Source organism: Oreochromis aureus, linkage group 3 (genome assembly GCF_013358895.1).
Source record: "Oreochromis aureus strain Israel breed Guangdong linkage group 3, ZZ_aureus, whole genome shotgun sequence".
NCBI classification, from domain to species: domain Eukaryota; kingdom Metazoa; phylum Chordata; class Actinopteri; order Cichliformes; family Cichlidae; genus Oreochromis; species Oreochromis aureus.
Window position 1 is genome coordinate 6317380 of NC_052944.1, and position 27625 is coordinate 6345004.

Consider the following 27625-nt stretch of genomic DNA (forward strand, 5'->3'; position numbering starts at 1 on the left):
GACCTTTCAGGTGTTTTTATTTATTTCACTTTGACATCAGTACAGAGACACATATGCTTTTTGTCCTTCCCTCCACACCAGCCTTCCCAAAGCTTCAAAAACTGGAACCAAAGTCAGCCAATACAGAACAGCTGATGTTAGTGAACAACACCTAGATATCAGTAAAGCAGAAAGCCATTGACAAGAAACCAAAACATCAAAGTCAGACACACTCTGGTCAGATCGTGAGTCGTACGTAACACTCAAAAGGTGTTGTGCATCTGGAAGCTAGTTCTCTTTGTTTCATAGCAATACTCGTGGGATGACTGACAGCCTGAGGTCAGCTGGATGAATATTAAAGGGTCAGGATGAGCTATCCAGAAAAGCTAAATAAAAATGGGGGAATCAAAGATACTGACAAAATAAAAGTTACAAATGTTTCCTTAAAAAGTAGCAAATGCTTCATTTTCATTAATAAGCAGATGTGAAATAGAACTAAAACATTTCTTTTTAATGCAGAAATCTAACATCTAATAAATCTAATCTGAATGACAAGACAACTTTAAAATAAGCTTCAATATGCAACTTCTTCACATTCAAATAAAGAGGGTGCATAACAACAGTATCTATGTGAGATCTAAAGTGTGATTAGCTCAAACACATGCCGTGCCCTCTGCACCCGGAGCAGCTGGACACAGGCTGGTCGGCACAGCTCAGCAGCATGAGGGCAGCTGACCCGGGCCGACAGGCTAACAGGAAGTTACACGTGTGGATGTCTCGCTCGCCCAGAGTGCGAACAAGACACCGGCGCATGTACAAGGAGTCAACACACAGAGGACATGCATGGGGAGCAGGGGCGGGAACAGCAGCGGTCACGCAGGACCGCCTCTCGCCGCCGGCCATTCGGTACGTTCAGGAGATGAGCAGACTGGCACGACGAAGCAACACTAACACACACTATGTCTCATTTCATTTCCATCCACATATTCATCCCTTAAATTAATATGGAGATTAAGCAGTAGTGCCGACACAGGAGATCAAAAACACCATAATAACAATCACAAGTATTCATATTAAACCAAAGTCAGGATCAAGAATATGATACAGCCTATAGAAAGACTCCAGCTTACACCTGCGCTTCACGGCAGTCATACAGAGCTCTGTAATGACCCGCCCCATCTCCTCCAGCAACACTACATTCAAAATGCACTCGCCTGTTTGTACAAACCCACACCTACGCTCTAAACAACGCTCGCACGAGTGAGATTTTCCAAACAATATTAATAAGACATTTTTAAAATGCACCAAAGCTAAAGCAACTGTTTAATAGACATTACATTTAATAAAGTCGAGTTACAAACTAAAACACATAACAATGCTGGAAGATTCAAACATTTGACACTTTGAAACTCAACAAAACAATCGTCTGCAAAGTTAGACGGGGACGTTAGATTTAAGGGTTGTGGCACAGCTCCGAGTGTATGCTGCTTAACCTAGTTCATAATCAGGAATCCATGTCTCGAGAGGCTTCTGACAGACCTCCACGTTAAACTTATGAAGCTCAAAAACACTTAACATAACTCTTACATTGCTACTGTCAAGCTAGTAAGGAGGTTCAAGCAGCTAATGTGTAATTAATACCAATAGCAGTAATAATAGTGATAAGAAGAATCAAAATTTACAAGTGAATGTGAGAACGCAACACTTTGTGGCTTGAAAGGGAGTACGGGAACGTTCCTTTAAAACGCGAGGCTAACGTGCTCTGTCAGTGCGGACGTGCTCTAAGGTGTACACAGAAACCTACATCTGATCAAAAGAAGGTGAACTAGACCAAATTATCACAGCTGGCTCAAAGTTCCCATCCTTTTTATTTCAACCTGCTCATGAAAAAATAAAGTTCAGTGCATTTCAGAAACTACTTACATAGACAAGTGTCTGTACGGTGAATGGAAACTTGTTACCACCCAAAAGGATGCTGATTTTTTACTTGGAGACAACGTTGCCATTTACCTTCAGGCAAACATGCGGGTTGAGTACAGACATTTGCTATTTTGTGACATCAGCTGCCATCGTACACCCTCTGCTGCTGCACGAGACAAAACCAGGTCATAGATTCAGTCTAGTTCACTCGATCCCGTCTCCGTTCCCCTGCGGCATGTCCACAGCCAGGCGGGATACGTCGTGCCGTTACGCCACTTCCTCGCTTGCTATGTGCTTCCTGTCTGCACAGGCACAGTTCTTTTCTAATGCTTGCAAGTTAATAATCACAGTACTGTGCAGCTTGAGTAGCTCAGAGATTTTCTATCTAGAAATTTTCAGTGTAGTAGGGTGCTGATGGTGGACGGTGTGGGGAGGAGGAGTTAGACCAGGGAGTCGGAATAACCGGAGACTGGGATAGGGAGGGAAGATATGGTGATGAACATGAAGATGATGGGACGTGGTGCTTGGTTTGGGGCTGGGAGATCATTCAGTTTTGCTGCGCTTCATAGCTCCTGGGAGTTTCTCTTGTAGCCTGCAGGAGAGAAAGCACCACAGGAGTGAAATCCAACAACCTGGACGCTGAATGAAGAATAAAGACAAGTTTCTGCAACACTTACTTGGCGATAGTATTGTTGACTTGAGTACGTGCCAGGTCGATATACTGATCAATCTGAGTCTGGAAAAAACAAATGAGAGCAGATGTTACCACTTCAGAGGAAGAAAGGAAAATCGTTTGGAACGCATCGCTTCTTTCTGTGCAGTCGTCATCCCGGTTCTACACAACGTTTTCCAAAACTCTTTACTAAAAACAAAACTGAATCTAATCATTACATCAAATAACCTGCTGCTGTCACCCAGTGTAGCTGCTGCAAGCTACAGTGCAGTCAGTCAGTCTCCTGTTAGTCGGGTCATTCTAAATTGGTTTGTCTCTGTGCGTTAGCCCTGCGACAGACTGGCGACCTGTCCAGGGTGTGCCTGCGTCTCGCCCTATGATAGGTGGGCTCCAGCCCCCCTGCAACCCTGAAAAAAAAGGATAAAGAATGGATGGAGTCTAGGGTCGGGCGATTGGACGAATATATCGACGATAGGCTGAGCCCATCGCCGATCGTTTTTACAAGGGCGATTTCTTTATTTGCCCCCGAGTAAGTTTGCTAATAATGATGGAGCTAATAGAAGCAGTCAACAGAAAAAATGTGAGCACATGCCCCTCAGAGTGCGCCCAAATGCTCGTCGATGGAGGTGAAGAAGCTGCTGATAGCCTCGCATACTCAGCCGGATGGTGGACACGTACATGCTCATGCAAGTTAGTTGTGTTTGAGTACTTTGCTCACACTATACGTCTGCACAAGCGACACACCGCTTTGGTTACATCCTCAGATTTATCTCTTTGATCCCAAATTGACAACTTTATATTTTTTTAGTGCTGTCAGTGTTAACGCGCCGTCATCACGACTAATGCGATTAACAATTAACCCATCTGCAGCGCAGACTGAGTCTAAATCCCTGAAATGAGACTGTCAATGCATCTCTGGCAGTTTGTCTAAAGTTTGTTCATTCTGCGCTCCAGATGAGGCGAACGTGTTAAAATTTTTAATCATGTTAAAAATCCCCAGGTCGGGGATGAGTTCCTGCCCCAAGTGGAGGAGTTCAAGTATCTCGGGGTCTTGTTCGCGAGTGATGGGAGAAGGGAGCCGGAGATCGACAGACTGATTGGTGCTGCAGCTGCAGTGATGCGGATGCTGCACCGGTCCGTCGTGGTGAAGAGGGAGCTGAGTGTAAAAGCGAAGCTCTCAATTTACCGGTCGATCTACGTCCCGACCCTCACCTATGGCCACGAGCTGTGGGTAGTGACCGAAAGAACGAGATCGCGGATACAAGCGGCAGAAATGAGCTTCCTCCGAAGGGTGGCTGGCCTCTCCCTTAGAGATAGGGGGAGAAGTTCAGCCATCCGGGAGGGGCTCAGAGTAGAGCTGCTGCTCCTCCACATCGAAAGGAGCCAGTTGAGGTGGTTCGGGCATCTGACAAGGATGCCCCTGGCGCCTCCTGGGTGAGGTGTTCGGCATGTCCCACCGGGAGGAGGCCCCGGGCAGACCCAGGACACGCTGGAGAGATTATATCTCTCGGCTGGCCTGGGAACGCCTTGGTGTTCCCCCGGATAAGCTGGAGGTGGCGGCTGGGGAGAGGGAGGTCTGGGCTTCCCTGCTTAGGCTGCTACCCCCGCGACCCGGCCTCGGATAAAGCGGATGAAGATGGATGGATGTTAATCGTTCTGACCGCGTTAACGCTGACAGCCCCAATGTTGTAAACGTGGAAATCAGTCCATGCATGATTACATTGCTCCGCCCGTCAAAAAGTCTGCGCATGTGCAACTATATCGCCCATCGTCGATGGAAAATTGTTACGCATCGCCCGACCCTACTGGGCTCTCCCTTTTACACATAATAGTCATTTCAGGAAAGAACACTGAATGACAAAGACATTCAGGGACCATGTGACTGACAGCAACCACACTGGTTAAATTTAAACTATTGTGAGCCAAAAACTGGGACCAGTACAGATGATGGTGCCTGCCATTCCTGGCAGTCCGTGACTACAATCCCCTCAGTGAGCCAATGACTTCATGTTGTCAGGGCCACATAAAGCCTTCAGTGTCTGGTGGAGACTGCACTCACTGCTGACGGCCATGTTTACAAACTGCTGAAACAAAGCCTGAGACTCACCTTGTTCTTCTCGTAGATGGGGGGCACCGTGAAGAGCAGGATGTCGGCTGGAGGACAGAGAGAAACACGTTAGCTGACAGCAAATCCTGCAGTGCAAGTTCAAAGCTTGGAGTCGCTCTGTGACCCCAGAGCAACACAACCACCTGACCGACATGAGGACGCAGCACGGCGTGCATAAACACCCACAGATCCCTCTAAGGTTGTTCCCTGTGATTGTGAGCATTCCAGTGAGCTTACCTAGGATGAGGATGGTGATTCCATTAAAGACGGCTCCTACGTAGGTCAGCAGCCACATGACCACAGCCAGCTGGGAGAAAAACAAAGAGCAACTCAGAGAGCTCAAGTTCAACAATAAGCAGCGTTTACACATGAATGACATCTGCTCAGTGTGACGGCACTTATCCTCCCTAAATCCTCAGTCGTGTAGGGAGCGCTTGATTTGTGTTCTCCTGGCTGAGCGTTCGTTTTCAAACTGTTTAATTGTGTTCATTTAACATTGGAAAAACCAAAATCATGGCCGAGATTAAAAGCTAATTAATTGTGCAGTCCTAACACAAACGAGCAGATCCTGTTTCCTCCCTAAAGAGCACAGCGTTGGCTGTCAGTGGTCCAAACTAGGGGTGGGCTTTGATTAGCGATTTTCCGATTAAAATCGATTTTAGCTTGAATAACATGATATCATTAAAATCCTGAATCGATTTTTAAATATAAATGTATTTTGCCAGAAATGCCAGAATCTCAGGTTAAAGCTCACAAAACTATTTCAACAACTACCAAACAGCTGAGACAGTAAGTGAGAGCAGGTACACGGCTGAGAGTCGACAGCTCGCAGACTCTGATGCGTCGGCGGGTCCACTCTTTGTGTTTACGTCTTTTTTTGCGCTGATTCTGCTGCTGCAGGTTTCATCACTCTCCAACTAAAACTGACTGAACCAGCAGCAAAAGGAGCTCCAAACCACGCTTCACATAAACATCGTCTTTGGCTGTTTTGCTTCCACCATGATAAAAATCACACTTCCTGCACAGCTCTCTCTCTATCAGGAACAGTTTCCCATCTAAAAATCTCTGTTTCCTGCATTATTCGCTTGCTTATTTACACACCAGTCTGCCGTTGTTTACAACACTGTTTGACGCTGTTTTTTTTTTAATGACTTCCGACAGCAAAGCCTCATTTCTGCTGTTCAATACTGAAGAAATGTAAACTTTTTAAAATGATGCCCAATTGTAAAACTCTCAGCTGTGTCTGTAATCAAACCTCTGTAACTTTGCTCTGCTTCACTTCAGCAGCATCAGGTCATGTTCAGATGTTGATTCATGGTTTTCTTCTGTTTTTGATCGACTGCAGAATATTTTTAAGGTTATCTGCTATAAAAAGCCAGAACAGGAAAATCTCCCTCGTGTTTCTGTGTTTTATCCTCAGTTACTTTGACACAAAGATGCTCACTGTGATGCTCACACCTCTGATGAAGTCTCACAAGTGTCAGCTTTCTTTTTATAGATATAAAAATATGGATATGTACTGATAAGTGATCAGAATTATAATATTTCTGACTGTCTGAGGCAAAATTTCCCCGATTCAAATCGATTCTAAAAATCAGTGATGATACCCAGCCCTAGTCCAAACAAGCACTCTTAGTTTGATGCAGACAGCTGCTTCTCTGTGGTGGGTTAACAGCATTCTGGCTTGATATAATATTGAATTTCAAACATTTAAGGAGCTTGGAAAAAGGCGACTGGACTTCTTTGAGCTTCTTGAAGACGTCTCACGTCTCATCTGACAATTTTCATTCAGTCCTGAGCTCAGAATCGCCACCACGTTATCTCTCAGTCAGAGTCTCCTCCAAACTAACCAACATGCCTTTGTGCAGATTTAAAATCCCATCTGCCCTACAAATAATGTAAGTTCATCTCGTGACTGTGCTCTGATCAATAAAACAATCTCATCACAGCTGTTAGTAAAACATTTTTAGGAATTCCCAGTCAGGAAATCAGAGGACCGGATGGATCTCGAGGCAGAGCTGTCTGCGCTTCACTGCAGCTGGATAAGGAGCTCATGTGGGTCACAGTGTGATCAACTAACACGGTCATAAATCCTGGGGGTTATTCTCAGGATGGAGATACGATCCAACCGTGACCTGGTTTGAAGTTAACATTGCACCAACAAAGCAAAGGCTGCAGCAGGTGAGCAGGGAGAGATCGGGGCTGGTGCTGCGTGACAGGAAGAGGAAACAGTCACGACTGACACAAGCTCACAGCTGCTCACCTTTAGGGAGTCCACAAGGTCTTCAACCAAGAAAAGGTGGCTCATCTGCTTCAGAGCTCGGTTGATGTAGGTCAGACTTGCATCCACGTGTTTGCGGAAAGTCTCTGGAGCGATGCTGACATCCTTATCTATCAGTGCTCTGTGGAGGGATGGAGGAAAAGAGGCTGAGCACAAAACGCAGCGAAAACAAGAGAAAACCAGTCGCATTAAAACACTCACATAAAATAAAACAAAGACAAATAAAAAAAACACGCCTGTCTAATATTTAAATGCAACATATTCCAAAGTTTGGGAGCCACAACTGAAAAAGCTCGTTCTCCTCCAAGTTTCAGTTTAGTTTGTGGGACAACCAGAAGCAGCTGGTCGGCTGATCGAAGGACCGGCGAGGGAATATAAGGCCGAAGTTCCTCAGAAAGGTACAGGCTGTCGTCAGACTGTCTGACTGGGTCATGGTGGCAACTGTGCGCCATTTCTGATAATACCGCAATTAACTGTGACAAACAGAAAAATCTCACATCTGCAGCCGTCTTACTTGAACGGGTGTCCCTCGTTGGACTTCTGCACAGCCTGGACCACAGACTTGTAGATGCGGAAGGTGATGGTGACGCAGAGCAGAGCCAGCAGCAGGTAGGAGACCACGCTGATGATGCTGAAGGCTGCGAGCGACAGCAGCATCAGCAAGGACAGGCCGAACGCCACGCCCGACTTCTTGGGGTCTCGCCAGTGAATCAGATCCTTAGCTGCAGAGAGAAGACAGGACTAATGTGAACATTTGCAAACATACATTTGACTCCAGCCCTAAACTCCTGCAAACTACTAAAATACTACAGCTTTAATCCAACTTTAACCCTTCTAAGCCTACAGGAGTCTCCGCAGTCCCATTCGCATGTCTACGTTTTAATCCTGGTAGATTTGCAACCAAATAAGCGAGAGCAATATTTTTGTTCTTTGCATGTGAAAATGGAGTTACACTTACATATCCTCAATTCCACCAGGTGGTGGCTTCCTTCCACTAATGCCTTTGCAAAAATCGCGTAAAATGTGCAACAACAAAAACTTAATCCAGAAACACGCTTTGCTGATCTCATCAGCTGTTCATAGTGCTTCCCATGTTGGAATAAACGTCATCGCATCGTCAGCAGGAGCTATGGCATGTCCGCCATTATCTGCGAAAAACCATTTTTCCCTCCTGCAGGGCCTTTCACTGGTGCTACTGGAAGTCATGTTTGACTTTCTGTATCGTTCCTGGGACACTTGGAACTTAAACTGCACTGTTGGAAATAGTTGATTTTCATGCATAAACTGTTTTTTTGCAAATTGTGCTCAAAAATATCCATTTTCATTTTTGCTGGAGTTCATAAAAATGAGTCTGATACCAACACATCTGCAGAAGTTTCAGCCTGAAACAGTTTCACACTGTAAAACTGATTTTTGCTGAAGGCTGGTCGGGGGGAGAGCAAAATAAAAGCACTGACAAGGGACCCACAGGATCAATGTGAAACTCCCACGCTGCCTCATTTTCGAGTTATCGCATTCACAAACGTGGGTGTCCACACCGCCCGACCGCTGCAGTTTTTACAGCTGAGGGGTAAAAAGTATTGTTCCATTTATAGCTGTCGGAGTGTTGTTTCAGGGACCAATGGTAACACGGCCTCTCTGTTACAGGACAATCATATTAGCCGAAACATAAAAACATCCCAGCTTCCACAGAGAAACAACAGGAGGCTGGTCTCGTAAACACAGGTCAGATTATTCAGACATTAAGTCAGACCTGCTCTGGTTCTCCTTGTAGACGAGTCAGTTCTCCACAAAGAGATGGTCATTTTCAGCCACTCGCAGCACATTAGTTGTGACTGGCTGATTTCAGAGAAAAATGAATTTTCCTTCAACATTCTGTGATAAAAACTAAGTGTTCACCATGAATCTCCTCAGGCTGAATAACTTCAGACGCACGTTTCATGTTTGTATGCATGTGCAGACGTAACAGCCACTCGGCGAGGCAGTTACATAACGACGGGATGGGTTGGCACACTGGAAACTGACTTCCTCACAGTGTATTGGGAAAAAAGGGGGCAGTTAAAAAAGCCTTCTGCGGTGGAGAAACCACATGGGCTTATGCCACGGGGACAGTTCAAGCCTCAGTGCTCCAGCAGCTTTAATTGGAGCAACCGTTATATAGGACTCTCTCACTCGCTCACACAAGCAATCAAAAGCAGCTACACATCATTTTGTTTTAAACAGGACACCAAAGATACTTGCAACAGCAACGTTACCCTCAGCCTCCTAGCAGACTCGCCCAGGGTATATCTTTCAAAATCCTACGTCACCTTGCTCTTGAGTTCAGAGTTTCAGAAAACTTGACCTCTGACGTTCAAGTCGAGGCCAATGAGACCCAAAGATGTCAGAGACTTTTAGTAGATGCACCTATTTGAAGCTCCTGGATCGCTTTGTTATCGCGTTCACAAACTTGGGTGTCCGTGCCGCCTGCCTGCCGGGGTGATGATGAGACACCATCAGCCTTTCACGCGATTCATTTAAAAAATATTTTGCCTGAGTTGAAAATTCTTCACATCGGTCATTTGAACTTTTCTGGCCAAGTGAGACTTTAATAGGCGAGACCGAATACCTCGATATAGAGTTTTATTACTGATATTATGCGATTGGTCCGTCTACAGCAGACAAACAGTATCTAGAACTCATGCAGAAGGGAAACAACATCACAGCCTCACTAAAGTCAGCAGAGTGAGTCGCTATAACCTGTGACAGCTGACATCCAGAGCAGGAGCCATCACTTCACACTATATCAACAATAGACTGGAGTGGAGATGGAACAGCACGCTGAGATGCTGGGACACTTGTTGGAGCAACAAGCAGCGATCTCTGCAGCTCTGCTCTCACCTGAAGTGAGGAGAAGTGATCTCTATGCTCTTACAGAAGATACAGCAAAAGCTCTGAAGCCACTGCAGGCAGCCAGCGGCTTTGCACTACAGCATTTGAATATAAATATGTTAACTTCTCTGGTGAGTTTGATATTATTTGTAAATAAATGCATCTTAAATAGGATTTTTTATCTTTCAACAGCAAGAGTCTGATGGTGACAGAGCTGAGGAAACTGTGCCTGTCCCTTGGTCCTGATGAAATGGATGATGCTTCTCCAATTAAGAGCTCAAATGACTCTGCATTAATGGTTCTCCTTGGGCCAGCCTTCTCACCACAACCCACAGCAACACAGGAAACGCCAACTCAGCAGGCAAAGGAAGAAGTCAACAGTTACAGCCAAGTTAAGGCTGTTCCACTGATCTGGAGGAGCGACCATGCAGGGAGTCTCCTCCTTTGGCTCGCCAAGCAAAGCAGCATCTTTGCATCCTGCTAGGGCTGATCGATATAACGATATATATCGGATATGGAAACGTCTATCGTTTCATTTTACGCTATCGTTTGTTTCATGGTGTCTCAAACTAAACCGTTTACGGCAATATTTTTTCATCGTTCTGACGGTCACTGTAGTGTCCTTTAATTTCTTAAAGTTCTCTCTTTCTCTTATATTTAAAATAACCACGCTACGGACAGACAAGCCACTGTTTTTATGTGTTGTCGTTAGCAACAACGACGGTAAACCCAGCGTGTGGCTCCGCCATCTGCTTATTTTCCACATAAACCTTTCACAATAAAGCTGAAGATCCTGTTGAGACTTTTCAAAATAAGAGATTCACATAATTTAAAGAAAATGTAAATTTTTGTGATATATATCGTTGTAGGGACGATAAATGTCTTCTATCGGGATATGAGATTTTGGTCATATTGCACAGCCCTAATCTCTGGGACCAGTTTAATTCTGAACCATTTTTTTTTGCTACTGGTGACATTGTTACTAAGAACTGCCTGAACCCACAACATGTAGACCAGCTTCTCTTTTTGCAGAGAAATCTGCCCCGTCTCTTCAGCCCTGCCCTCACTCACAGGAGTTTTTCGCACCAACAAAGAGACACAATGCGGAAAAAAAGACAGGATAAGTAGATATAGATAAATAAATAGATAATGTGACCGTATTTGGAGAAACTTATCTTCCATTAGCCCATGAACTGTCCTACCCGTCTGTGTTGCAGCTAGGTTGTTGTTATATGCAGAGGTGTGACGTCATGTCACACTAGTTCAATGTGAATCTTGTAATATTAATTCAATGTTTCAATGGAAATATGAGCGGAAAAGCCTGCCTCAGCTAACGAGCCATCACCAGTCTCATCGCCCATTGACACACCAGCACAATTATTAACAACTGCTCAGAGTGTAGAACACAGCAAACCAACGCTCATAAAAGGTGTCCCATCATAACAAAGATGTTCATCTGACACTGTATAATTCATGGAGTGGATTCACCTTCAGCACATCAGGACAATGACGATGCCGGGCGTCAGTGATTATATTACTCTTACTGATTTAAGCACCTCTACCTCAAATGCATCTTTAATAACATCCACATGAGTTCAAGCACATGCTGGTTCATACACACATGTTCCTTTTGGCATTTAACACTTAATTTTCATTCTAAATAAGTTGAGTTAGCAAAAAGCGAAGAACACCTTTGCTCTACTCCTCAGCAACATTCAGACAAGCTCCAAATTTCAGGACCGTTGTAATGTTTGCTGGAACAGATGAATCCATTTCAAGTGGTCATCAGCATTCACTCAATTCTGTTCAATTTGAGAGGAAACGAAGTGAAATGGGTTCATTTCCATCTGCTTGAAACTAAACCAATTATGCTAATCTTTTTTATGTACCATTAGTGTTAGGCACATTAAAAAGGATCTATATCTATCTATGCATAAGATATTTTGGGTTTGTATGAGGATCAGGACAGCCGCTATTGATTATTTTAGTAATGGATTAATCGATTAATTATTGAATCGATTAATCAAGTAATCTGATAAGAAATATTCGTCTTATTAATGAGCAATAATAAATATTTAAAAGAGAAAAAATAGAGGTCTGATAATTAGTTTCCAAAATTCCCATCAGCATGACATCAGATACACACACTGACACAAACTCACCCAGCCAAGAATATCCCACTTAATAACCTTGCAGAGCAGCACTAAAATAGCACAAGCTGGTGGGGGGAGGGGGCGGCGAAACAGAGCTTCATTTTCAAAGCTCATTAATAATACAGTTAGCAAACATTTACAAAAATGTCCCCTGAAAGCACGCCTCAGAGAACGAGGCTCATAGTAGCTTTAAAGTCAAACTCAAGTTTCTTTACGTGTCTTGCTGCACACTTGGTTTCTAGTTTCAAGGACACCAGCACACGGCACCGTGTAGAGCCAGCTTCAGCTTCAAGTATGCATCACATGCAGACACAGCAGTGAATGTGTGAGAGTGTGTGTGTGTGTGTGTGTGTGTGTGGGACTGCACAACAAGCTTGTACAACTCTGGACATATAATATCTTCCCAACGTGTCGCACTATGGTCTACTGAACAGTACAGAGACTGACTATCAGAATTTAGAGTAAGGCCGTTTTAAAACAGCTCTCTGTTTTGAGGAGTACAGACAGTTACCCAGATTCCTTCAATGGGATACTGTAGAAACCATAAGGTAACCTTTACATTACACTGACTATGTACACCATGCATCCCCATCACACCATAGTCTTTATCGATGTGACACTAGGGACTGACTGTACTGCAAGACTCTGAAGCCAAAGCATGGCCACCATACTTTAAGTAGCTCAAACTCAAGTGGCTCTGTAAACAAACTGAATTCTACAACAGAGCTCAAGCCTGTAAGTGGTTTGGAACAACAACAACAACAAAACAACAACCTCCCCCCCCCAAAAAAAAACAAACAAACAAAAAAACAAAAACAAAAATACAGCTAAATACTTAAAAAATGATTTTTTTTCTGATCAAGGTTTGTTAGTACAAAAAGAAGATAATAGACGAACATGCTTGTACTCAGTATGGATTGGCAGAGTATTACATTTGTATCGTCCGACTATTGATGGGTGTCGAGTATTAACGAGTGCCTGGACAATCTGTGCTAACAATCAGATATGTATCTACTATTTTACTTCAAGTTGAGGCAACACATGTCTGCAGTTTTTAGCAGCGTTAGCACACAACTAACACTCCCCAACCGGTCGCAGCAGATGGCCCCGCCCCTCCCTGAGCCTGGTTCTGCCAGAGGTTTCTTCCTGTTAAAAGGGAGTTTTTCCTTGCTCATAGGGGGTCATGTGATTGTTGGGTTTTTCTGTGTAAGTACTGTTGTAGGGTCTACCTTACAATACAAAGCGCCTTGAGGTGACTGTTGTTGTGATTTGGGGCTGTATAAATAAAACTAATTTGAATTGAACTGAACATCTCTTACTTCTCAATAATTCTTAGATGCCACTAATCTCTGACAACCAACTCAGCTCAAGTAAAGGATGGCTTGGTTTTAAACACCAACTACTCCTTTTTACTCCAAGCACAATCATAGACACAAACTTCATGCAGCTGCAAAATCCACTGTTATGTTGAAGATGATATCAGTGGCTTGCTAAGTTTAAAACCCCCCAATGTCTGTATTGCTTTTGAGGTTTTTCCATTTAAAAAAATAAAAATAATAATCTCAGCCTTTTTATCTTAGACTGTGCAACGTGTCGTGTCCTGTGACATGTAGCTGACACTTATCACCCAGAATCAAGAGAGCATAAATAACTTAGATCATAGTTATTCTTTTTCTCCTCGCTGTTAGTGAGAAGTAAGAAGCTAAGTCTGATCTGTTTTCGCCATTTGATGCATTCAGAGTCATTTATGTTCTCTTAATATAAATCTTTGCTTCTGGGTGATAAGTTTCAGCTATGTGTCACAGGACATGACACATTGCACAGTCTAAGACAAAAAGGCTGAGAGAGCCAAAAAGCTGACGATAGGTTTTAAAACCAAAAAAGCAACAACAGGAATCCTTTTGCTAAAGACACAGGCAGTTATAAGATGCTCCAGCTACGGAGGGTGCGTGAGGTTAGCAGGCTTGCTGCCCAGAAGAAAGAGATGTTACCTGATAAGTGGGTTAGTATTGCTGTCAAGACATGCTCAGCAAGATGATAGGCCTCGGCCACCAATTCATCGATAGCTTCTACCTCTTTGGAATATTTGCTGTCATAAGCACGGTTGTGCTGGGAACATGGAGGATTAGTTACTGATGCTAAGGAAGACTGCTGCACAGATGCAGCGCTGAGGTCAGTTTGGTCTCGGTCTGAAGCCTCCTCCTCCTGACTGCTGCAAAGCTCTTTGAGAGCACTGATAGTAAGTTGTTCTTGTTCAAGGTCCATCACCACGGTTGGAGGTAACTGGGAAGGATGCAAACTGGTTTTGTTGAGCTCGCCCTTTCCGTGAACACCTTGATGCACGCTGTCGGGATCTTCTTCATCTTGCCTCGATTTGAGGCATTCCCGCATGAATTCCACAAAACTGTCTGTAGGTTCGGAAATAGAGCTCTCATTCTGTGCACCATCTGCAACAACGTCATTGCTCATTTTCTGATCGGATTCTTGCTCATTGAAGCTGCTTTGTGCCTCGCTTTGGAAAGAGGAGTAAGGATTTGGGGGATAATCTCGTAGAGATGGCTGATCAGCTTGCTCTGGGGAAGCTTCATCTTTCAGTGAAGCGATATCACCCAAACTTTGCCTGTTCTCTGTAACGTCAGTTTGTGCAGAGCATGCATTCAGCGTTTCAGGGTCAGTTGGGGAAGGATCAGAAAGAAACCGCTCCTTAGCATTGCTCAGCTCTTTATGGTCAATGTCGTCCATGGGAGAAGATGCATCATAATCATAATCAAATGACTGTCTGTCATATATATCATCCTGCATAAAGGTGGTTTTAGAAAGAGGAACAGTCTCCATGAAAGTTTCTTTTGTGGGCATATTACTCTTGTCATACAATTTGGGCTGTGTGTGCTCCTGAGCTTCGTCTGACCACTCATCATCATTGTCTGGAAAGTCCACTTCTGCATTTGTGAGTGTGAATTGGGAAGGTTCTTCATTCATTTTTTTGGGAGTAGTCTGTGATTTATCAGCTTGTGCTTGGGAGACGCCCGTTGCAGTGTCCTTTGGAGCAGGTTTGGGTAGGGTCTCCGACTGTGCTGCAGATTCCTGATTGTCTATTTCTGGAAAAGATGCAACGACGTTGCGTTTGGGAGAGTACTCGGCATCAGAATCCACAGGTGAGGATGGAGGCGAGTAGCCTTCCATGAACTCAGTTTCCAGGGGACGCGTTTTGGGTAGTTCGGTTTTAGTGTCTTCAGGTGATTGTGAGGTTTCTGGGCTCTGGCTGGCTGGGGGATTTTCAATTTCATAACCCACATCTTCTGCTTCAGGTTCCATTTCCATCTCCTCCTCACTGTAATTTGGTTCATCCGTCTCAATAACATTGATTGTTGGAACCTGCATTAATTTCCTCTCAGACTTTGGTGGAGGCGTCTCCTTTTCTGCAGGAGGAACATTCGAAGATGCAGGTGTAGCGGTGGGATCTTTCGAAAGTTGTGGCTCAAAAGATGGATGGGGGGCAGAAGTAGGAGCACCCGCCTCGTCTTCAATAACAGTGTCATCAGACTCTCCTGAGCTGTCTGCTTCACTTGGCTCTGGATCTCGTGTCAGGGAGGCCTTCTCTTCATCTGAAGCATTCTGCTTTGCCTCTGGACATGAAGGGCCAAAGCCTGCAGGAGGTGATGCAATCACTGAATCAAGATTTGAAGGAGGCTGGTCATCCGATTTGTCCTGCTGATCCCACATGTATGCTGTTGGCAAAAAGTTAAAATCAAACTCTTCCTCAACGTTTGGTTGCTTCCTTGCATTACTAAAGTCATCTTTCACTGAGGGAGCTTCCACAGGAGAATCCATAAAAGCATCAGGGACACTGGTAAAGGAAGTAGGTATAACAACCCGAGTCCCCTTGTCCTTTGATTCAACACTGTTGGTGCCTTCAGTTAAATCTACAGAAGTTAAGTCTGGTACAGGTGGCAGATGAGCCTTCATCCACTCTTCTGTTTCTTCAAACTCATTTACTTGTCTCAAATCTCCAAGAACTTCAAAGGGGGATCCTGGTGATTCCTGCTCAGAAGAACCTCCCATTTTCTGAATAGTTGGTGTAATTTTTTCATTTGGAGACATCTGATTCTCAATAGGGGATTTTGAGCTGTCAGTAGGAGGCTTCTCATGGTGGCGGTCCCTGAAAAGAGAGAAACCTCCATCGCTTCTAAAATCAGATTGCTGCTTCTTGGCAGCGAGAGCCTCCAGGGCCTTGATTCGCTCAGAAACAGGGGATGTCTTTATTGGTGAATCCGGTGGTGAATCCGGTGGTCCTGCTTCACTTCCATAATTACCGAGGGAAAATGAACCAGGTTTGGAAGGAAAGCGAAGAGATGTCGCTACACCTTCGCAGGACTTGTCAGATCCCAAAACCACTCTTTTGTCTGGAATGTCATGTATGGGGAATGACAGCCAAGAGGGAAAAAGGAGGTGAGGTCATAAAAGTCACACACTAAACACACGTGCACTTTAATATCGTTCAGCAAGGCCTTAATGTGACAGCCCAAGCATTCATGCACTGCATCATGGAAATGTATGGCATATTGAGACTATGGATGATATCCAAGCTTTTCCATGCTGCTCATACGTTTAACTAGCACTTAGTATGGAAATGGAATTATCAGCATGATCAAATAAAGTCCCAGAAGAAAATAAAAATGTTACCAGTACATCGTATAAATCACCATGTGTGGACATGGTGATGATGCATGTTCATTGCAGTGTGTGTAACAAATGTGACTTGTTTCACACTTGCAGACTTTAGCACAATTTCTTTTTGAACAATATACATTTGCTTGTGTGTCCTCTGCTAAAGATATTCATTGCTGCTATTTCCAAACTCGACCCCTGATTTCATCTCAATTAATCTGTGGTTGTGTCCAAGTGTATACAAGAGACTTCTACACTGTCCCGCCATTTACAACTAAACCCCCACTCTGATTACACACACACACACACACACACAATAATAGCGACTTCATACGACACAACAGTGACCAACTTTAGCTTTACTTAGAGAACAGAATTAAAAAGCTAAATCCTGAGATGAGCACAACCTGATGGCGCAGTGTTTGACTTCAACAGATCGCCTTTTTTTTGCACTTCCAAACCCAGTACAACAGTACGCCTCCCTAACAAGTTATATAGCACTTACCTTTCAAAAACAACAAGTGAGTTCACCTTAAACATTCAAGTACTGGAAGTGCTTAAGCAATCCTACCAATACTCAAAAGCCATTTTTTGCCCACTATGGAAGCTCAGGAACATGGCAGCACCAATATTTGCATAGTAATTGGAGGCAAAAAACCCCCAAACCTTTAAATGAGGCACAGCTGGTTTAAAATTCATTCTGATTTGTTCAGCTGGGGATGAACACTGTTAAACAATGGGCTAAATATTAAAAATTAATTCTCTGACAGAGGTACAGGTGGCTCAAGTCAAGAGAAGAAGAAGAGGAACCCCAAACAAACAAACACACACTACCAGTAAACACTGGTTACATCCCCTAACCCAGGCTCTGAGTACAGAACCAACTGTGAACCATGAAAGACATCCTGTATGTGTGACTCCTATGGCTGGGACATAAAGTGCAGGCCAGCAACAGAAAAACTTTAAACTGGTAGCCCAATTACTAATACTCGTCACTAAAGTTCAAAACAGACATAATAAATTCAACCCTTTATCACAACTTTTACCAACATAAAAAAAATTTTCATTTAAAAAAAAAGCAAAAGAAAAACCCAACCTGAGTCATAATTGCATTTTAGTTGTAGAGTTACTTTCTACATAATTACCACTGGCTCATCGTTAGCTCACAATTATGTAACGTGCTTATACAAATATGTGAAGAGTTAGATAATAATGTTGCCCTTGAGCACTGAAGCACTTTCTCTTTGCCTCAGAGTGTTGAAGGCTTTCTCACTCTGGCTGCAGTAACCCTGTGCCCTCGGCAATCCTCGAGGCTACAGACTTCCAAACATGACTCACTTTCAGTCCCCATGGTGACAAGTACCTGGCACATATTTTAAGAAATGAACATCAGCTGCCCAGTATAACCAGTACACAGCAACATCCAAATTCTCATGACCAAGGCTTTACTTTGTCATTTGATATTGATCAGTCTTTTCAATTTACTATAAACTTACATTTTTTTCTACTTTTGGGGGGCTGTCAGCACCTACCCCTCCCTGCTCTCTGTGTAAGACTGAGTTTTCCAGCTCAGCTGACTGCTCCACTTTGTCTTTGATAGAGCTGCCACCTCCCCTGCACCACAATACAATGCCTTGTTCAAACGAGGCCACATGAATGCACTTTCCATCTTTCCAACAACGTTATGGAAGCTTTTGGACTTGTAAACAAATTCCAAAACACATATTAGCGCTGGAGTTCCCTTGTTAGGACCTTCAGGCTTCGATTCACAGGTAGCTTTAAGAACTTGTTTAGTTGCAACTGCCACCATATTTGCATATCAATAATCCCCATGTGCCATCGTGTGGCATCTTACAAATGGGGAATTAGTAGCCTTCCATGACCGATTCATGCACTCTGCTGTTACACTAATGGAGAGTTGAGTGGAGCTGTTGTGTAGCCACACAATGGAAAACCATGGAGACCATAAACTGGCCAATAGTGACTCCATATTTTCATTTGGTTGCAGCGATGTGTCTGAATATCTGTGAGCTCCAGTGGGTGACCCCACACCTGTGTGCTAGTGCACCTGTGCTTTCACTCACAGGTGTTTCTCTAAGTTGGCTGGCCCATAAAAATGCATCACAGCAGTCTGATGGTCTGTGGTAGCGTCATTCTATTCTGTGTATGAGCTCACTACAGTATAAATGATTTACATTTGTTCCTCCTCATTTTTCATTAGATTTGCCTTATTAGAGACGATATGAAAAACCTGGTTTTCTAAATGTCTTTCACCTACTTGACACGCTCTTATTCAACCACATTCTCACTGATCCCTCAAATACATGTTGCCATTTACAACAACAGAGGTGCCACATAAATAGTCTTCCAGGACTCAGCTGTTATTTGTGGCAGCTGATGAAACAGCAAAAAGACCCAAGACTGAGTTTAACTCCTGTTTACGCTTACTGAACTTTTACTTGATTAAATTTTAATCGAAATTGATTAAAATTCTGCAAAAACAACCAAGTAGTGTAAAGTTTGTAGCAGTTTGCATAAAAGTTGTGAATACCAATGGATATACAATCTAAAAACAATTGGTTAATCATTTCTCAATTTTGTAAAGTTGTTTGTTACAAACACAGCAGGTCTCAACAACGACAGCATTTTGCACGTTAATGCCAAACACCGATTTATGGATAATTCACGTTGGACATAAAGTCGGGTCAGGCATCTTTGCTGAGAAGCCAGTGAGTCCGAGTGCAAATTCCACAGGGTGTGGTCATATTCGGTCAAACCTCAGGGCGGCTGCTTGTGTGTTGCATTGGTGCAGCTCATGTTATCATCTACTCTACCCCTTATCTAGGCTTGTTTAACAAACAAGTGAAGAATGCTAGCGGTGATAGAAACAACAGTTCAAAAAGAATCAGAAGCGAAGAAGCTAAATTGGGGGGGTTAAGGAAAAATGTACCTACTTTTTTTTGCATAAGCAATGACGTGAGACATGCACAAAGCCTATAGAGCCATAAGTAGGTAGTGGGATGGAGGGTGAATGAGCTACAAGGCAATGGCAGACCCAGGCCACTGGGCGGTCGATGATATCTCCAGTGCCACTCATCCTCCAGTACACAATAGCTTCTAGGACTGAAACTGGGAAGGGGAATTCAGATACTAGGGCAGCAGGAAGGTAGAATCATTCCCCTGAGACACCAACCTCATCCATTTTTAGATTTCTGGTCCTTTATGCACAATGTGAACTTGAACTTCTCTGCCTTCCTAAAATAAGGTGGCAATCTCGGGATTATCTTGAACCTACGGTGAGCGATGCTGACCTAAATAATGCCTGCTAGCAGGCAGCAAAGACTGAAATGGATCACACTGCTAGCAGCTGCAGACAGAGGGTTTTATGAGCAACACTCTTACTGTACAATTCTGGGCAAGAAGAAGCAGCAGTGAGTTCTCACATGGCCCAAGAAAGGCTTTGAGAGAGACGGTGACTCGTGGTAAGAGACGTTATTTTAACTCTACAGTATGACTATGTGAACAAGAGCTACTGCCGCTCAGATTATGGCAATGGATAGGTACGTCTAAGGAGCCTGAAAAGAAAAGCAATCAATCAGTCAATAGTCCTTAAAAACAAGGGCAGCTCTGCTGACTGGTCAGCTTAGAATTACTGCAGCAGCCTAAAGGAATGCTGAAAACAGACTGAGGTCTGCAGGAGGAGGGGCAGGTTAAGAGCAGGTTAGGGCCACAGTCACCTATGCTGTTCCTTTGCAGGCGAGCTGTTTTTACTGGGCTCTTATTTGGCAGGAGAGGGGCACTAGAAAGAGGCATGAGGCAGAACTGCACAGCAGCAGGGCAGCAAGAAGGTACAGGGCAGAGGGAGAGAGAGCAGGCGAGCAATCGAAGAGAACCATACACTTGCCTTGAGGAGACTGAATGAGAGATACAGGCGAAGAGGAAAGAAAGGAATCTGAAAAAATAAAGAGGACAGAAGAATAATCATCGTAGAAGAAGACAAACAACTCCATCCACTGTCCTCATTCAAAAGAAAAAGAAACCAAAGTTAACTTATCCAGCCTTAACAACTCTACACATGTACTACTTCACACAAAGACCAGAACAAACCAGTGCTTACAGGTGTCCATCGTTTCATTCAACAAACTTACAAAACCTTTAACACATGCACTTATATTTGCTACGCAGGCAAAAATCAATATGATGTACTTAACAAGCAGACAAAAGCACTCGAAGAGACAGAAGCTTCACACACAAACATTTAATTTACACAGTCATTGCTCCACAGCTCTGTCCAGTACCCATCTCCACACACGCTTGGTTTGGGCGAAAACTTAAACAGCACACGTTCTATTTCTATATCACAGATACAAACAAAGGTAACATGACCAATGCTGTGGGAGCTCATCTTCTGAGCTGTAGATGGTCCATCGGTCACATCAGCTAAAACAGAAACTGGTCTTTATGGTGTGAATTCACTTTTTGTTGCATTTAGGCCACATACTGTACTGTGGATGGACGACGCTATCAGTCATTGGTGACGCTGCACGGTACGATAGAACAATTGGATTATTCGTACCCCTGGTACACAAAGGGAGCTCCACATATCTCACAAAGATTTCCAATCAAGTGTGCAAAAACTAGACTGGCTTGGACAGCGCTCTGTCTGCACCACCCTCCAACAAGACCAGAATGTAAAGCAGGCCTGCACTAAGCTTTGCATGTGACTAAATGCCACCAACCAGCTTACAGAATCTACCTAAAGTAAAAATGCTGGGGTCCACTCGCTCTTAGTCAACCCCAACTTCATATCTTCCGCTGTGAATGCTGCCTTTCAGGGTAAAGTGGGAGCCAATAGGAGCTCATGCTTCACTCTTCCTTGTCATCAGTCAAAATTGGGACGACGACGGGAAAAGAACTTTCGCTGCGTAAAGATGAGGTGTGGCGTTTGCTTTTGTTTCAGCTCAACTGAAGGTTGACAGGTGGGGCAGGTTAGGGTTGGTGTGGTCTAGTGGTGCAACATTCCTTCTCTCAGATTCATACTGCTGTTAACCGCTCAAAACACCACACCTTTGGTCTTTAACGAGACTGCAAGAACTAAATGGTAAGTGGACTGGCTCTTACATAGTGCTTTTCTACTCTACCTGAGCACTCAAAGCAACGGGCCTTTTCTAATACTCAAGCATTGATACCAATGGCCGCATTGACAGGAGAGGATCCTGGGGTTAGTATGTTACCCAAGGATATTTGCATGCAGACTGGGAACAGCCAGAGATCGAACCACCAACCTTAAAAGTGCTGCAGGCACTCCAAGTCAAGCTAAATCCATATGAACCACTGATGCAAGTTTATGTTTTTCAATAGCTTCATTCATATCCGCTTGCGTACAACAAATCAACACCTACAAATCTGCACATACATCAGGTCACAAATTGTGAGATGCGTAAAAATGAGTATTTTTTTTAAAAAAAGTGTGGAAATACAACAAGAAATAATACTTTACATATGAAAGAGGATGGCAGAAACAAGAGACACAGTGTAGCCTTTTAGCTAAAGCAGCTGCTTGTTTACTGCTTTTATCCCCCTGCATAAACCTTAGCTGAGAAATCCAGTTAAAAGGTGAAAAACAAACTACGAGCTAAAGGAGGCCATACAGCTCAACAGAGCTAAGGTGAACTCCAGAGTTAGAGATAATTCTCTGTGGATCTGTAGCCACAAATGACTCCTTAAAATAGAAAGTAGTCATTAGTGCAGCTTTAACCAATGTCTTATTGCAGAAATCATGGATCTGGAACAGAGTGCCTATAAGACGAGGCTCCATGCAATCACAATAAGCATCCAGATACCACAGACCGGCATGGGAAAAAATGGACTCAAGCTTCTTAGTTTAGTGCCTGAATGGAAGTGAAGGGAGGCTCTACTGCCATGCCTGCAATTCCTGCTCGAGCTATCTTGTACCGTCCACCCCTGAGGGCTATCTGATCGCCTCTGTGACCCTGAGCAGGGACTGAGAGAGGAGGGTCAGCTTGGCAAAGCAAGAAGAGAGCCAGCGAGGGGGATGGGGGCTGAAAGAGCTCACTGTTCTTTCAAGCTTCGATTGTGTGCTTCACTTTTAACTGCTCGGTGGTGAACTGTTCTCACAAGAAATCATAAACAAAGTCATATAAAAGGTTCTGGCTGTAGGTAGTGCATCACTAACTTCTGGATACTGTCAACTGCAGTAGCTGCAGTCGGCATTAGAGCAAAGCAGAGAAGGGAAAACAGACTAATGGGGGTTAAACATTCACTACTAACGAATGTTTGTTTGCTCACATGAGGCAATATGAAGAATGCACACAGTAGAGGATTTTAACCATCAAATTATGAGCTGATGATTACGATGAGTGCTGCATAAAGTCACCACAAGCTGCAGAGATACTCTGATTTAATTCCAAAGCCAACTCGCCCTGTAAATATGATGCAATATAGTTTGAGAAATGAGGTCCACATTTCAAAGTGTGCAACTTCCTTTGTGACTACTGCCAATCACCATTGTGCAACTCAAGTGTAAATGGCTGAGCAACAGATAGAAGCTGGGCAGGCCAGGCCATCTGCTAGCTCTGACATCCACAGACTCAAAATCCTGAGACAATTACCAGGAAAAATGCTGCCAAGTTAGGCCCAACAATTCTCTAAGAAGCAAAGAAATGAGATCCTGAAAAGAAAAGAAAAAATCCAAACTACAATAATAATTTTCTCTTGTCAATACAACTCTAGCATAACGCATGTAATAACTGGGCTTTAAGCACAGGGAAAAGATGCAGTGTGCTGATGCTGTTTTGAAGTAGCGCAGAATCATGGGAAAATTTTCCAACTTTATTCAGGAATAAGTCATGTTCATGGACTAATCCTCGTCTCAAAATCTAATCTTTGACACCAAAAGCACCACATCATCAGCAAAAAGCAGGCACAGGACCCTGAGGCCACTAAAGTAGAGGCCTCAGACACTTACCTACACTTAGAAATTCTGTGAATTATGAACAGAATCAATGACGAGTTTGACTTATTGCTGACAACGTGGACCGAGCTCTTGCTGTGGTTATACAGGGACTGAATGGCTCATAGCAACGGGCCAGATACCCAATACTCAAGTAGCACCTCCCACAGGATCCCCTAAAAGAATGCTGTTGAATGTCTCCTCCAAGTTTTAAAACACATTTGGTTGGGCGAAATCCCCCACACAGCGATGGGAACTGATAAGAAGTTAGCAATTCCATTATTGATTCTCATTGGCTCCACTTTGAAAGTCACCACCATCTCTAAGCAACATATCAAAGACATGACATTCATGCAAATTAATTACACGCTGAGTGGTCATTCTTGCATGCTGTGGGTATTTCCCCTCTTTGTTGTGATCACTGCTGAGGTCATTACTCCAAAAAAATGATTGCACATATTACACAGAACACTTTTCTCAAATGTAATGCAGTCCGTTACGTAATGACTCCCAGGAGAAAGACATTCGTTATACTACTTGTTAAGTTACTTTCATGTTACTCTGTAAAATTATCTGAAACACACTGTCTCATAATTACCTATTAACAGCATACACCAACATAAATCCCTATCCTAATGAGGACACACATATCTTACTCTGAGTATTTAGGTATGAACACAAAGCCAAGATGAGAATCAGCACAGAGAGTTTAAAGTGATCGTAGAAACATGAGCAGGTAGAAACTGAGGCTGCAGCCTGACTGCTCATCAGTTTGTTACCTGTTGAAGTTCAGCAGCGGCTGGCTTCACTGCAAATGATGGCTCACTTTATCACAGTGCTGGTCTGGGATCAGCATTCACTCAGCTTTAACATCACTCTGGGTTCTTGGCTAGCTTAGCATTAGCCTGCTGTCTGTGTAGGTGTTTGCAAAGAGCCAAAGTTGTGTTAACAGTACAATGCAGTTGTTTGCAGTTTCACTTCACCGTCGAGCTCTCATCCTTTTGTGCAATAAAAATAAAAGTAATGTCTATATTCATGCTGTAGACTGCCCCACTATTATTCTCCTCCGACACACGACCTGAAATCAGCTGATCGTAGCAGGAGTGCAAGAATGGATAAGCGGGATCGATCTAAGGAATTGGACTACTGGGATTCCCATCCCTAGTTAACATTAAGGTAATGGCTAAGGTCAATAATAAAAAAAATAACATTAATGTAGGAACTAGGGAGCAAACATCAGTTCTGCCTGTCTGTAATGTCAAAGTGGTGTTAATTTAAGACAATGACACAATTATGGTATTGTTAGGTTTCGAGATTAAAGCTAAGAAAAGTCTACGAGCAACAGTGGTAGTCTTCCTCACCAGCTCTATTTGACAGCAAACGCACAGCACAATCTCTGACAACCTAAAAATATTGGCCTCATTTACTAATGTGGAAATGAGGCCAATATTGGTAAAGGTCTTAAATTCTGTGCACACAAATTTACCCTGTTCTTACCACCTTGCATATTAGACATGCAATACAAAAATAAATAAATAACTAAAAGATTCTGCAGCATTCGCGGGATAGTGCCCAGAAATTAATCCGTTAGTGATGACAAACGACACACGTAGTTTAATTAGATAAGACAATCGGTTTAAATGACACAAAGAGCAGTCAAACATGTTTAAGAGATTAAAACCTTTCTGTTTTCAATAACACCTACTCGGCTCGATCCAGCTCAACTCTACTCAGTTTCAGTCTTCCATTACAAGCGAGTACCACCTCAGTGTGGGTGGGGTCATCATAGCTTATCACCGACACAAACATAACACAAAGTGTTGAGGCGATGGGTACACCAGCTGCTCGGTCTGTGGGGTTTTTTTCCTCCACAGACTCAAACACGAGAGAGTTAAACCTCGTTGTCGGGTTTAAAATCTAGCGAAGGAGTCACTCTAATGACTCATCTAGTGAAGTCATTTCCCGGCCAATCAGTGGCAAGAAGTCTGTTGTCTGTCACATTTTTGGCTCGACTCTGCTTGGTTGGAACCCGAGTAGGTACTAAAAGAAAAGGGACTACCACCTAATGGAAAACCATAAAAACTGAGTCGAGTCAAGCCGAGTAGGTACTAGTGCAAAAGAGACTTAAGTGTTCTTTGCTATTTTTTTTATTCTGCTAGTGTTGATACTGTTGCAAACTTATTGATATTAATATCAATTAAGAAATTATAGTACTGTGATATCCCTAAACACATATTACATACGATGAAAAAAGTTGTAAAGGATGACAAAGTTAATTCCTTGTAGTGAGGCATCTCTGCAGACAGGCTGCTGATGTGATAAGAGGCCAAACACCAGGCAAGTTAGTTCAATGCTTCATTCATAAAAAACAAACCAGTTGCACCTCACACTAACTTGACAATGTTTTTCCAGGATTCATATAAGCACAGACAACTCAACTTACTGGCACCATCTGTAACTGCTGAATAATCCGATTATACGAATGCTGAATTTGAACATTTATTGTTAAATATATTATCCTTAATTATTTATCATGTGATGCATGGAAATTTCTGCAGACGTGCCAAACTACAGTTATCTACTTCAGCAGGAAGAATGTGCCACACCCTGTAGGATCCAGCTGCTGGCATCACCACACCTGCTGCATTTCTTGAAAGTCTGCAATCTTATGATTCACGGCTTCAGCTTTGTAGGATCCAAGTGACGCAACTATGGAGTTCAAACCATGTCAGCCTCATACGCGGATATAGAGAGGGCGTGATGGTGAACCTGTAGATCCAGGTTGTGAGTTTTTGTTTGAAAACGGGCTCCATGTGGAAGTGGAACTGACGACAGCTATAAACGAAGTAGTAAATGAGCGTGCCGCAGCTCGTCGGGCGTGCTGATGTTCTTCTGGCTCCCATAATCCAGGCTGTGCCAGCAAAAGGCCAATATGCCTTTAAGAGGTGCCTCTCTGTGGTAACTGCACAGTGACAACGCCTCTGCAGTGCAGGGAAACGCAACATTTCGACAACGTTCAGAAGAAAAACCCGTCATGTAATGTTTCTGCACTTATAAGAATGCGAAACATAAAGTAGGTCTAATCGGACAGCAGGATTTACATTTCCATCTAGCTGACATCAAACGTCCCACGCACACGTACTTTAATCAGAGGTGTTCCCTTTGTTTTAAACGAGGCCTTTTCAACAGTATTACGCCGTTCAGCAGCAGGCTGGTTACCGTCTATCAAATATATAATCCCTGGTTCTGCAGGCCGCCTACTTGCTGTGCTCCTGTTTGTCAGTAAGGCCAAATAAAAAGAGGGATTCAAAAACTGTGTTTGCGTGTTGTTTCGCCTAAAACGAGCCCAGACAGCAGGCAGGCCACAGCTGCACGGAGCGTGACTGGCAGCCGTGTGTCAGGAAATATCCACGACCACAGGTGTCTCCCATCACAGCTGAAATCAGCTCCTCATCCAGGCAGCAGGAGACACGGTGAGGGCGTTCTGCATTACAATGGCTGTAGTCATAACGTTACTGCGTTATAAACTGCCCGTTAACCGATATTCATGCGTGTAAATAAAAGCTCAACACATACAGCTTAACGTAAGGTACGAATAAAACACCGCACCAAGCTCTACATTTAGCTAGCTACCTTTGGTTACTTCTTACCAGACAGCTTTGATTCTTTGGTAGCAGAATTTTGTCCATCGGCAAAGCCTTGCGACGACGATATCTGGGCGGACTGAGTCACTGGATCCATTTTATATAAATTACAACACAACTGCACAGAAGCGGCGAAACGTCTGTCGTCTCGGATGGGGTTCTCTTTTAATGGTCTATCAGGGTGTCTATGACGTCTGACTTTCCTCGAATTTCCCTCAAAAGCGGGACTCGGCTCTGCGCCTTCAGCCTATGTCCGAGCACTGAGAGCGGAGCGGAGACAGAGGGAAACGAGGCAGAATGTGGAGGAGGGGCAAAAATGTGTCTGCGTGTGAGACGTTCAAGGCTTACGCATCCAG

The 27625-nt window shown here is 43.6% G+C and overlaps 1 protein-coding gene across 2 annotated transcripts; it reads right to left on the minus strand.

Moving 5' to 3' along the window:
- On the minus strand, positions 1–27559 carry rtn3 (reticulon 3). 2 transcript variants are annotated; one of them, XM_031740912.2, is made up of 8 exons: positions 27276–27559; positions 20557–20604; positions 7475–7682; positions 6943–7081; positions 4917–4986; positions 4680–4726; positions 2577–2635; positions 1–2491 (listed from the first exon to the last, which is right to left on the minus strand). In XM_031740912.2, the coding sequence occupies exons 1-8, from the start codon at positions 27364–27366 to the stop codon at positions 2443–2445; spliced, it is 711 nt and encodes a 236-aa protein (XP_031596772.1). In that variant the 5' UTR covers positions 27367–27559; the 3' UTR covers positions 1–2442. The 2 variants fall into 2 exon arrangements, with proteins under 2 accessions (XP_031596772.1, XP_031596773.1); XM_031740913.2 differs by lacking the exon at positions 20557–20604 and having other exon boundaries at positions 27276–27557.
- Positions 27560–27625: the final 66 nt, after the last annotated feature.